The sequence below is a fragment of the Rana temporaria genome, chromosome 12 (genome assembly GCF_905171775.1).
Source record: "Rana temporaria chromosome 12, aRanTem1.1, whole genome shotgun sequence".
NCBI classification, from domain to species: Eukaryota; Metazoa; Chordata; class Amphibia; order Anura; family Ranidae; genus Rana; species Rana temporaria.
Genome location: NC_053500.1, coordinates 74,935,277 through 74,949,183, shown reverse-complemented (window position 1 = coordinate 74,949,183; position 13,907 = coordinate 74,935,277). Strand labels below are relative to the sequence as shown.

At 42.6% G+C, this 13,907-nt stretch overlaps 1 protein-coding gene across 3 annotated transcripts in view; it reads left to right on the top strand.

Moving 5' to 3' along the window:
* STAT3 (signal transducer and activator of transcription 3) overlaps positions 1–13,907 on the top strand; it is a 157,643-nt gene that overhangs the window by 78,252 nt on the left and 65,484 nt on the right. For all 3 annotated transcript variants that reach the window (XM_040330489.1, XM_040330488.1, XM_040330487.1), the window contains exons 7-9: positions 3,048–3,142; positions 4,266–4,417; positions 10,132–10,290. In XM_040330489.1, the coding sequence (XP_040186423.1) occupies positions 3,048–3,142; positions 4,266–4,417; positions 10,132–10,290 (406 nt within the window). The remainder of the gene's footprint in view (positions 1–3,047; positions 3,143–4,265; positions 4,418–10,131; positions 10,291–13,907) is intronic.

Here is a 13,907-nt window from a genome sequence, read left to right as displayed (position 1 = left end):
GCCACCCATTTGTTCCTGCCTGACCCAAGTGACATTCTGGTTCATAATAAAGGTTTAAGTCCCAGGAAAATAAAAAAAAATCCACCCTTGCAGTAGGGCTCCCATACTTCATGGGTTAAATGCTCATTTATTCCAGAGGCAGAGGATTAAGGTATAAATACTTGAAGGCTAGGTTCACCTTTAACAATAATAATAAAAAATAAATGCACATATTTTTGCCAGTAAAAAATGTGTATTTATTATTTTTTTAAACAGGAACCTGCAAAGTGTTTCACCTGTGATGAGTAGATCATGGGTGCCGTATAAGGCTCCTGGACACACTGCCTATGGCTGGATTCACACCCATGGCATTTTTAGTGCTTTTTGCATTTTGCAGATTTGCACTATAGTCCATTTAACATGGTTTTCTATGGAACACATTCTGTAGTGCAAATATGCAAAAAGCTCAAAACATGCATAGCTGTGAATCCAGACTAAAGCTATGTGCCCATACCTCTGTTTCCTCCCTCCCCCAAAGACATACACTGAAAGGATAGACTTTTGTTTACTTTCCTGGCGTTGGCTCCATTATGCAATCACATTTATTGATGCTCATGTTCAGATTTTTTTTATAGGTTAGGAATATACTGGGACTTCTGAGGTGATACATAGATGTATTCCTCATACACATCGTTTTTAATAAGAGAATATATATATATATATATATATTTCTCTTATTAAAAACGATGTGTATGAGGAATACATCTATGTATCACCTCAGAAGTCCCAGTATATTCCTAACCTAATCAAGAAAGTTACAGTGTACAGTACAAGGCAGAGAAGGTCGGAACTCGCATGCACTCTGACATCTCTTATCTAAGATCTTCTTACTTCCCCAATGAGAGCTGCTGTATATGGTGAGCAGTAATCAGGACTGCAGTGTACTCATCTCTTCCTGCTCCACCCACCTGTAGTGGAGCTCTTACTGTGACTCAGCCAGCCACACTAACAGGAGCTCAAAAAGGGGCGTGACTGCTGCCTCAAAGAGGAGTTCAGCAATCAGTAAGGGCGCGTCCTCCACTCTCTCTTTTGATGCAGGCTTGAGCGGCAACATGGAGCATAGGGATGCTCTTCTGCCTGCTAACAACCCGCCCCCTCCCACACTCCACCCAGGGCATCCGTCCCTTCCGCCCACCCCTTGTACCGGCCCTGCTGTCAGCCATAAGAGTACATTCATTATGCAATAATGTTAACATTACTACTAGGGTTGTCCCGATACTAGTATCGGGACCGATACCAAGCATTTGCCCGAGTACTTGTACTCGGGCAAATGCTCCCGATGCTTCACCCGATACTTGTACTGTCAGCGGTGATCAGTGCGTGGGGAAGTTACAAGCACCGATCACCGTTGTATAGATTTAAAAGTAATTTCTCCGCCCCCCAGCTTTCAGCTGCTTTAAAATCAGTGGTGATCGGTGCTTGCAACTCCCCCATACACGATCACCGCTGACTGTCCCGTGTCCTCCTCCAGCCCCCCTCCATTATGCTGCAGTCTCCCTCCCTCCATGTCCCCTGCCATGTTTCTCCCTCCCTCCATGTCCCATGCCATGTTTCTCTTTCCCTCTGTGTTCTTCCGCGTTTTTCTCTTCTCCGTGTATCCCTCCGTGTTTCTCTCTCCCTCTGTGCTCCTCCTCCACTCCCTGGAACTGTCAGGATGGAGAGAGGTAGGAGCCGGTAATTCTGGCTCCTTACTGCTCCGAATAGGGGAGATGTCGGAGGTCTGTTAAGACCCCTGATATCTCACCAAAGCCCCCCAATAGGGCTTGAATTTTTTTTTATAAAAAATAAATATAAAAAATTATTGTAGAAAATAATAAAAAAAGAAAAGAAAAAACACACTGACACGGTCCACCCCCCCCCCCCCTTAAAAAAAAAAAAAAAAAAAGCCTTATAAATAAAAATAATAATAAAAAATTTAGAACAAATTGTTAAAGATAAAAAAAAAAAAAAAAATACTGACATGTGCCGCTGTCACATGAGATTAAAAAAAAGTATCAGTATTCGGTATCGGCGAGTACTTGGGGAAAAAAAAGTATCGGTACTTGTACTCGGTCTTAAAGTGGTATCGGGACAACCCTAATTACTACCTTGCTTGATATACCCATCATTTTCATTCATATAACCTGAGAAGAAAATTTTATTTAAAACCATTGCTTTCGTCTTGTCACTTGTGACCATTTTTTTCCTGATCATCTTTTACTGTTAATATATTCATTAAATGTGCTGGAGGACAGCAGTTATGAGGAACAATTACAAACCAAATGTATTCTACCTAGAGAGGAGGGACATATTTGAATGGTGACTCTAGCATTGGAAGGAACCCACTAATTATTTGGTCTCTAAAAAAAGACTCTGACATCTTCCCTTTGAGACAGGGAAAGGGACTAGGGACACATGTTCCCCTGTCCCTTTCTCATCAGCTGCGCTGAAAATGAAAGGAGAGAAGACATTCATAAACTGAAACATTTGTAAACGCAGGTTACAATGTTTCAGTTATGTGAATGGACAGAGTCAGTGATCACTGACTCTGTCCATTCGGAGCAGTAAGGAGCCGATTTACCGGCTCCTACCCCGCTCTCCATCCTGACAGTTCCAGGGGGTGGAGGAGGAGCACGGAGGGGGAGAGAAACACGGCGGGATACGCGGTGGGAGGGAGACAGACTGCCGCAAAACGGAGGGGGGCTGGAGGAGGACACGGGAGACTCAGCGGTGATAATGTGTGGGGGAGTTACAAACACCGATCACTGCTGATTTTAAAGCAGCTGAAAGCCGCGTGGGGGGGAGGGGTGTAGAGTGAAGCAGAGAAATTCATTTTAAATCTATACAGCGGTGATCGGTGCTTGTAACTTCCCCATGCACTGATCACCGCTGACAGTACAAGTATCAGGTGAAGCATCGGGACAACCCTACTTATAGGTCATAATTGAAGATCAGACCATTTTCCACATTAGTTATTTAATACCTAGATTTTGCTGTCAAATTTATATTTGCTTCTTTATGTATTGCAGATCTTTCTGATCTGAATGGTAACAACCAAGCAGTGACTCGGCAGAAGATGCAGCAGTTGGAACAGATGTTGACTGCTCTAGACCAGCTAAGAAGGGTAAAAATGTATATCTGTCTTGATCATGTTTAAGCCCCCGTTCACACTAAAAGCCGCAGGTCAGTGCGATTTCAGGTGCAACTTGCCTGACATCTGTGCGACTTCATGCACAGATATCAATGCAAGTCGCACCTGAATTTGCAAAAAGTGCAGGAACCCTTTTTTTTTTCAAACCGGTGCAGCACTGCAAAATCAGAGTCACACAGATTTTAAAAGTTCCATTGCCAACAATAGGGTGCAACTTGTCATGCGATTTGGAACTGTCAATTCACACCAGTGTGAACAGGTGCTAAATCAACAAGTGAAAATTTTAGTTTAAAACTTTAAAATCTCCTTTTTTTTTTTTTTTTGATAGAGTGGAGATGGATTAGAATACCTGTCGGTTTTTATTGCTGTCTTTAACCCCGTTAGGGGTTTACCAATTATTATTGAAAGTAAAAGAAAATCCCCAAATTTGGGTTGTCCCCAGATAAGTAATAGAGGGGAAATCTTCAAATGGGGACACTAGTTCTTTCTGTTATGCTACAAGACTGGAAGTGAAGGGAAATCCCCGCAATGGGACACAGATGGCGAAAAATATGACAGGGTTATAACCCTCCCTTGCTCTATCTAAAATGGGGGAGTTTTGCCTATAGTTCTACTTAACTGATCCAGCTTAAAGTGAAACTATGCTTGCTAAACAACCTTGCCTGTTTTCCACCATCTGTCCATGGCGGCCATCCAATACTTACCTGACACGGAATCTGTACACTTTCGGACTCTGGTCCTGGCTGCTGTACTGCAGTGGACGGTGAAAAGTGCAAGTATTGCTGATTTCTTGCTGAGCTGAAGGCTGCCAATCTGTAGCCTTGCCCATGTACAAATCACTCTCTAAATTATGGCAGAGGGCAAGAAGTAACAGTGTCGCCAGAGAAACTGACCCAGGGCTAATTAAGGCATATTACATTAGACTGAAAAGAGAAACACAAAAAATGTGTTTCAATATTGTGTTTAGACCTGATTTAAAAGTGTGAATACCTGGCTTGCAAATTTTTACAAACCAAGTTTTCATTTTGATTCACTTTGTAGGATCAGAACTATCTTGCATGAATAAACTCTGTTGTAATCCCTTTTCATCTTGCAGACAATAATTAGTGACTTGGCTGGACTCCTGTCTGCTATGGAATACGTCCAGAAGACTTTAACAGATGAAGAGCTTGCAGACTGGAAGAGGAGACAACAGATTGCGTGCATTGGAGGGCCTCCAAATATTTGTCTTGACCGCCTTGAGAACTGGTAAGATCCACAGTTTTGTTTTACTTCGCCAAATGACATGGGTGGTTTGTAACGAAGATTGTTTGCTTTTTCCGAGGAAGGGTACAGAAAAATGTCTGCATCATTTGAGGCCCCAATGAGCACAGTGGCCTTCACCATCCGTAAATGGAAGAAGTTTGGAATCACCAGGACTCTTCCTAGAGCGGGACGCCCGGCCAAACTGAGCGTTTGGGGGAGAAGGGCCTTAGTCAGGGAGGTGACCTAAAACCCAATGGTCACTCTGACAGAGCTCCAGTGTTTCTTTGTAAAGAGGAAAGCCTTCCAGAAGAAGAACCATCTCTGCAGCACTCCACCAATCAGGCCTCTATGGTAGAGTGTCCAGATGGAAGCCACTTCTCTGTAGAAGGCAAATGACAGCCCGCCTGGAGTTTGCCAAAAGACACCCAAAGGACTCTGACCATGAGAAACAAAATTCTCTGGTCTGATGAAACTAACATTAAACTCTCTGGCCTGAATGGCAAGCGTCATGTCTGGGGGGAACCAGGCTTTGCTCATCACCTGGCCAGTACCATCCCTAAAGTGAAGCTTGGTGATGGAAGCAACATGCTGTGGGGATCTTTTTTCAGTGGCAGGAACTGGGGGACTAGTCAGGATCAAGGGAAAGATCAATGCAGAAATGTAGAGACATCCTTGATGGAAACCTGCTCCAGAGCACTCTGGAACTTAGACTGCGGCAAAGGTTCATATTTCAACAGGATAATGAGCCTAAGCACACAGCCAATATAACACAGGAGTGGCTACGGAGCAACTCTGACTGTCCTTGAGTTAACCAGTCAGAGCCCAGATTTGAACCCGATTGAACATCTCTGGAGAGATCTGAAAATGGCTGTGCACCGACACTCCCCATCCATCCTGATGGAGCTTGAGAGGTCCTGCAAAGAAGAATAGGAGAAAATGCCCAAAAATAGGTGTGCCAAGCTTGTAGCTCATACTCGAAAAGACATGAGGATGTAGTTGGTGCTAAAGGTGGTTCAACAAGGTATTGAGCAAAAGCTGTGATACTTGTGTACATGAGTTTTTTTTTATTTATTTATTTATTTATTGTTGCATTTTTAATACAATTTGCAAAGATTTCAAACTTTTTTCACATTGTCATTTATGGGGTATGGTTGGTAGAATTTTGAAGAAAATAAATCTATTTTGGAATAAGGCTGTAATATAACAAAATGTGAAAAAAGTGAAGCACTGTAAATACTTTCCGGATGCCCTGTATAAGTTATGAAACTGAACTCCAGTTGGTGCTCCTGCACTGGAAAAAAAAAACGACTCCTGGAATTAATGGCAGTTTGAATGCCCAAACCAAACTGCTAGCAGAGCCTGATAAACTGTGGTTGTAAATTATGCTCTGGCCTTAAAAGGGAACAACGTCCTATAGTAATGAGCATATGTGTTTTGTTATTTTGCAGGACTTGTCTTTTACATTTTAATGTGACATTTATTTTACATGTTTGTTCTTGTTTTTCTCTATCTAATTCATAATTTAACTGACATATTTTGGATGCATGTAGCTCTTCACTGCTTTGGCCTGTTTAGGGTAGGGCATGTGTATGAATTTAGAACACAGGCAACAGGAGTAAAATATACCATCTATGCAATGCTTATCTGCTTTGGTGAAAATCTACATGCATACAAGGTCTGTCAATTTAGAAAGTAGATCAGGAGAGTGGGTTAGGTGTGGAGGGTAGGTGAATTGTCCAATTGTACACAAGTATTTTTGTGCCTGTAGAAGGAATTGCAACACAATCTTGCATCTTCTACCACTTTTAAGAACTAACTGTAGCCACAGTACACAATGCAATGTTTATCGCAATAAAGCCTGCCCAGTTCTCAAAATGCTATAATTAGAAAGTTGTCTTTTTGGTCAAGACTGATTTAATCGCTCATGAACTGTGTAACTGACAAGACAGGGGGCAACCATGTATTCAATTAATGTTGTAACTACAGTAAGGGTTCCATACAGCTGTATGCTGATATAGTGCCATTTGCAGAGAAACCAAAGTTCTCTTAACCACTTGAATACTAGGCTGTATATACCCCTACAGAGGCAAGGACGTGGATCTGTGTGTGTAAGCACACAGATCCACGTCCTGTCAGGTGAGATCGGTCTCCTCCCCTTGTGAGTCCCCCCCCCCCACAGTGAGAATCACTCCAGAGGAAACATTTGACCCCTTGATCCACCCCCTAGTGTTAACCCCTTCCCTGCTAGTGACATTTATATACAGTAATCGGTCCATTTTTTATAGCACTGATCGCTGTATAAATGTGAATGGTCCCAAAAAAGTGTCAAAAGTGTCCGATATGTCCACCGCAATGTCAGTCATGATAAAAATCACTGCCATTACTATATAAAAAAGCCATGAATCTATCCTCCATTTTTAAACAAAAATATGTAGAAGAATACACAGCCGAAATTACTTTGGGTACAGTGTTGCAAGACTGCCCAATTTTCATTCAAAGTGCGACAGTGCTGAAAACTAAAAATTGGCCTGGGCAGGAAGGGGGTGAAAACACCCTGTAGTGAAGTGGTTAATAAACCTCTACTTTAAAAAAATGTTACACTTTCAAAAGGAAAAACTGACCAAAATGTGAGTTTACTTACATTTACCCTTCATTTGTTGGACCAGACTGGAACAATGCTACTTTGTAACATACCTGACAGATGCCCCTGTGGTTGCTGGATATCACTGAAGCAGACCCCACCAACTCCAGTGATTTCCAATTGCTTCAGATTCCCGTGCTGAATGGCTGCCCTGCTGTATTCTTAATACAGAAAAGATCCACCGCTCGGCACAGGTGCCATTCAGAGAATGCTTTGCACTCAGCGAATAAATGCGAAATGTTCCCTGACTGGACGAAATGGAGAGGTGGGGCGGTGACATGCTGAACAGCTGATTGCCTATGTTCAGTTTGAGCCCAATAAAAAACAGTTAAGACCTGGACCAATATGTAGGTTAAGGACCTTGCCCCTTTTTGCGATTCGGCACTGCCTCGCTTTAACTGACAATTGCGCAGTCGTACGACATGGCTCCCAAACAAAATTGGCGTCCTTTTTTTTCCAACAAATAGTTTTCTTTTGGTGGTATTTGATCACCTCTGCGTTTTTTTTATTTTTTGCGCTATAAACAAAAATAGAGCAAAAATTTGGAAAAAAAATCAATATTTACTTTTTGTTATAATATCCCCAAAAAATACATTTTCCTCAGTTTAGGCCGATACGTATTGTTCTACCTATTTTTGGAAGAAAAAAAAAATCGCAATAAGCGTTTATCGATTGGTTTGCGCAAAATTTATAGCGTTTACAAAATGGGGGATAGTTTTATGGCATTTTTATTATTTTTTTTTTTACTACTAATGGCGGCGATCAGCGATTTTTTTTTTTTTTTTTTTTTTATTTAATGTGACCGACATTATGGCGGACACTTTTGACACATTTTGACATTTTTACAGCGAAAAGTGCTATAAAAATGCACTGATTACTGTGACAATGGCAGTGAATGGGTTAACCAGGGGACGCTGTAGGGGTTAAGTGTGACCGTGTGTGTGTGTGTGTGTGTGTGTGTGTGTGGCGCTACCCCCGCAGGAGCCGCTGTTTGATTCAGGGTCGGCTTTACAGGTTACCTTCTTGACTTGGTCTAGGGGTGAATACTGTGAGTGTGAATAGAGAGAGCAAATGTCCAGACACAAATTCAGTTTCAAAGCTTTTTTCCAAGGCCCAACTGGTCAACATCAACAGGGCATACGACCGGAAAAGGCTGATGAGTGTAGAGGAACTTGGTATCAGGCCTTCAGATGTTAGAGAGCAAGCCTGCTCTCAGCAATGATGCAGATCAATTCGTCGCCACCCAATCAAGGTGGGTTAAGTGCCCCCGGACAGGCAGTTATCTCAGGCCTGGCAACCGGAGCGCCACTTGCAAAAAATCACTGGGAGGATACAGGCCTCTGCCTCAGGGCCTCTGCCACAGGCTGAACGATTTAGGAAATCAGTTTGAGTATATCCTCCCAGTTAGTTCAATCAATGTCACCCACTGACAGCCAAAAGCGGCCGCCACAGATATATCCCTCCTCCCAGCATGCCCAACGAGGGAAGAAACCCCCCTGATTGGCTGCTGAACGGAGATGGATCCCCCAGAACCCCTCTAGCGCCAACTGCTGCCCAGGGGTGTCAACACACCCCTGGCGCGCAGACTGACCTACAGAACAGATTCTGGAATTGGCAGCAGCCTGAATTTCCACAATTCGTGAATGGGAGTGATTAAGCCTCCCATTCCCCACTAATTTTAGTGTAACGCCCGTACTGAAAGTAGGGGGGCACTACATGTGTTTCTAACTGTAGGGGGGCGGGGCTGGACGTATGACGTCGGTGATCGTCGTTCCCTATATCGGGGAACAGAAGATCATTGACATTGCCACAGAGAAGAACGGGGAGGTTTGTTTACACTCTCCTCTCCCCGTTCAGCTCCTGTGACCCGGTTACGGAGCCTCGGACCGGGTCGTGAGTGGTGGTGCGCTCGCTACCCATGGCTGGGCTCTTAAAGGGGACGTATATATACATCCATGTGCCCAGCCGTGCCATTTTGCCGATGTATATAGTCGTGTGGTGGTCCTTAAGTGGTTAAATACCACTAAAAGCAAGTTCTACTTGTGTGAAAAAAAGTTGTTTGGGTAATTGTTTGGTGTTGCAGTAATTGTCATTCAAAGTGTGAGAGCACTGAAAGCTGAAAGTCTGGGCAGGAAGGATGTATAAGTGCCCTGTACTGAAGAGGTTAAACAAGAGGGGAAAAAATGGAGGTGTGCTCGCTGGCTTTTTGCACATACTGCATCGTCAGATGCTATCAGTTCTATGCCTTCAGTGTTGTGGTATGGAGGTGGGTGGACCATAGGAAGGCCAGGCTTTCTAATGGACAGCCTGGTAAGCAGTTGATTAATAGTATGTAGCGGTGGTTTACAGTGAACAAAGCTATCACTTGCGTGGGGTCGCAAAGCTTTAAGCTCTTAAAGTGTTACTAAACCCAGGACCCTGCATTCACTATATCTGGTCTCCCACAGTACACAGAACATGGAAATGCAATTATTTTAGTAAATGTGACTAGCGAAATACCTTTTCTCATCGGCAATATATGGCAGCCGCCTGATTTCTATCAGTTCATGATGAAGTTTGCAGGAGGAGTTTTCATACTGCAATGAACTGTCCTATGAGCCTACAGGGCTCCTAGACCTCTGTCTGGACAGTGCTGATTGGCCCTGTGCTGATCACATTCACCCTCTCAAGAAAACGACATCTCTCTGCACATGCTCAGTTTAGTGCATATTGCTAGAGTGACATCAAAGTCTCTGTCTTATGTGGACTTGTCCATAGCGGCAGGCAGGCAATCTGTGCATACAAGATCTAATGCCTTTTTATACAATTCAGAGAATTAACCCCTTAGGTTCCACAGTGACTATAACAAGCATACATTACTGCATATACAGACTGATTTTACTGTTGTGGGTTTACTAACACTTTAAAATGGCTGTTGATTTTTCTCTTAAAACTAGACATATTAAGGTATCTAGCGGTTCAAAGTTTGATTTTCAGTACTGAAATGTGATCTGTTCGTTATGTCCCTATTGTGGGCCTACGCTCTTTAAGCATCAACCTGATCTGAATAACTGAATTACCGTGCTCCTATCTGCAGGATAACATCTCTGGCTGAATCTCAACTGCAGACCCGTCAGCAAATCAAGAAACTGGAGGAATTGCAGCAAAAGGTCTCTTACAAGGGGGACCCCATCATTCAGCATCGGCCCATGCTGGAAGAGAGAATTGTGGAGTTATTTAGGAATCTCATGAAGAGGTATGTGGCATTTATTCTTACTGGACACTGGTGTGCGATTAAATGGTATTTCATCTCCACTGCACATTCCAGACATTGCAATAGCTTAAGAGTTCTGTAACCAAGCAATGCAAAAGACCTACACTGGACTTCTAATTGCTTTCCTCACTTTCTGTAATATTTTCTTGCTAGGATTATAAAATAAGGTTTTCGTTCTTTTTTCATTTAGGGGCGCTAAAAGTTCTAAAACCTCAGTTATATTGCTTCCCACAGTAGGTTTGGGGTCACTGGTAAACAGAAAATCTGTAGTCCAATGAATCCGGTTTAAGGGGTAAGACTTCATGCACAGGGCCATACATAGAGCAGACATTGCCGGGGCCCGCTGCATACAGCCTCCTATTGAGTAGCAATACAATAGGCAGCTGTGTCCGGGAGCTTGTGTAAAATGCCCACATCTGCATTGCTGTATGCTCCGAACACAGAGGGCATTTCTTTACAACATATGTTGTCATTCATGCTGGTGCTTTACAGAACCCCTGGTGCACAACCACCTACAGCTGCCTCTTCTAATGCATCCCAGTGAGTAGTTGTAGGCAGCAGTGGGTCCAGGGAATGGCAGTATGCAGACTCTTTGCACGGTCCTATATGACTGTGTGCATGAGGTCTAAACTACTTTGAACACATTCTGCAGTGTAGAGTATTTAGATTGTTTACAGACTGACCCTGTTTTCAAAGTCTTACAATTTGTTGCCCATTCTATAACGCACTCTAGGGCAAATTTGGATGAAAGCCAGTTGGCCATTATTTTGTTTAGTCTGATAGAGTAAAGTAAAGCCCCTGCAGAAAATACCCAGACATTTAAATACTATACGCAGTATCCCTTGTGGACATTAAACTGGCGCAAAGCATTTATCCTTTTAGCCCAAGTTTGCTCATGCACATAAGAAAAACTGCACTGAGAGAAATGTGAAGGCAATAAAGAAAAAGAGAGAGAGAAAATACGAAGGTGTTTCCCATAAAATGGGGTTTGTAATTTTTGGGGTTGATTTACAAAGTAGTGCATAGTTTCGCCTATATTCTGAAATGAGCTGCACAAAAATGTGGCATTTTACCACTATAAAGGGTTTTATTTCTTAGTATTCACAAGGTTTAATAAATATGGTAATGTCAAATGACCTGTAGATGGCTAAAAACTGCACCGATTTATTGTTCCGCTTGATTTATGGGGTCAAAACAAAGGTTTATGGGATTGTAAATCTTATTCCCTGTGACCTACCTTTTGCCTTTGAAAATCACAAAATGTTTCTCGGCATTCTAGCTAGACAGAACAAAAAAGGAAACTGCAACCTGCCATCTACAGTTATAATTGATGTGAATATAATATGTGTGTATGTTATATATATATATATATAATATTTAGTGTGTGTGTGTGTGTGTATATATATATATATATATATATATATATATATATATGTATATATATATATGTATATATAATTAGACCTTGCACCAAATACATCTGGAAAGAAAAAATAAATCTGTAAATGATGCGTTTTAGTCTCAGAGATTTAATGAATATACAGCAGCCTATTTTGTATGTCCAAATGGCTGTTGTGTCTGTAAAGCTGATGCCAGAAAGCAGCAATAATTATTGGTCAGCAAGATTTATGGGGCCATAAATTCCTCTACTAGTGTCCTTCCTCTGTCTCTAATTTCAACAATTCCCATGTGCACCCAGCAGCTTCATATTCTTCTTCCTTATGCAGTGTACTGACTCTGCTCATATGGGAGCTGTATTATCGGCTGGGGCCTGAAAACGGCCTCTTTTTTATGTAGCATACAGCAGTGTATACACATAATGTTGTCATCTAGAGTGCTCATCTTGTTTCACATTTAAAAAACTTGGAAAGATTGCAAAGTGTCTGTAATGCAATGTATGTAATATATCATTATACTTACCTGCTCTGTGAAGAGCGGCCCGGAACCTCCTCTTATAGGGTCCCCATCAAGCTCTCTTGGTGCCTTCTTTTCTTCAAGTGCCCCCTTGGCAAGCTGCTTGCTATGGGTCATTCATGCAGGATCAATCCCAAGCCAGTCTATGTGCGTCTTTAAACACACAGCCTGGCTTGGCCCTGCTACCATGCCCTCCTGACTTGATTTGGCTAACAGCAGCAGGAGTCAATGGCTCCTACTGCTCTGACAAGTTTTTGTGAGATCTCAGAGAGGGAGAGAAAAACTGACTCTGGTCACAGCCCTGGATTGATACTGGAGATCGGTAAGTGTTAGGAAAGGGGGGGCTGGGGTCACTTTAGAATGCATTGGGATAATGTTCGTGGTTTTTTTTTTTTTTTTTTTGGATAAATATTTGAACCTGTCATTAAGGAAAAATAGACTGTCAGTACTGACATTTCTATTTGTTTGTCTGCCAAGCTGACTGGCTTTCTTCAATGCTTTAAAGCTTAACTCCATTCAAAGCAGATAGTAATACATAGGCGTCTTCTATATTTTTACTTGAAACTTGGTGTCCTTTAAGTATTTTTTCTAGATTTACACAGTAGTCCCTCATGAAACAACTCCCACACTTTGCCTCTAAGGCCTCGTACACACGACCGGACATGTCCGCTGAAACTGGTCCGCAGACCAGTGTCAGCGGACAGATCAGATCGTGTGTACAGGCTAGCGGACAGATTTCCAGCGGACAAGTGTTTCTTGGCATGCTAAGAAACATGTCCGCTGGGAAGCTGTCCGGCAGACATGTCCGCTGGTTAGTACGTCTAACCAGCGGACATAAATCCCGCGCATGCGTCGAAATTGATTCGACGCATGCGTGGAAGCATTGAACTTGCGCGATAGAGAACGTCGGTGTCGTCTACGTGGATTTCGGTTTGATGGTGTGTACAGCCATCAGACCGAAATCTCCCAGCGGACATGTCCGATGAAAACAGTCCGGCGGACCGTTTTCATCGGACTGTCCGCTCGTCTGTACGGGGCCTAAGAGTTTCCTGTAATAAAGACCAGTCACCGCTGTGCAGGTTGATTGGCCTTGTACTTGCCCCCCTCCTGTAATTTTGCAGCTGCAGCTAGCCTGTAATGGGAGGGCCTGCTGGGTCCCGCCCACAGCTTCACTCTCTGCACAGGATGTGCAGTCAAGTAATGATTTTACCGCTGCTTTGCAAGGTAATATCTTGGTTTGTAAAGTGTTTGATGCACACAGTGTGCGTTTATATCCAGTGACCATTAACACATATACAGTATTTAAAGAATTCATGTTCCTTGGGTTCAACTTAGGGTTGCTGACTTTCTTTAGCTTTTCTGATCTGCACAGCACTGATGGCAGTGATTCATTATCACATCTATGCAGTTAATTTGTGCAATAAGTAGCAGTCTACTGATTTTCTCTTTTTTACAGGTTTATTTTATGCTTAATGTACACGGGACGTTTTTATAACCTCTTCTGAACAATTGAACTTGACAGATGATAATCCATGTTTAAAACGTTAGCGTTTCGAACGTGCATACATACACCTTTTTTTTTTTTTTTTTTTTTTTTTTTTTTTAAATTGGTAAAAACGCCTGTTAACGAAATGCAGGTTACTGCTTTTTTAGCCACGTTTAGAAGCGTTTGGCGCTTAAAATGC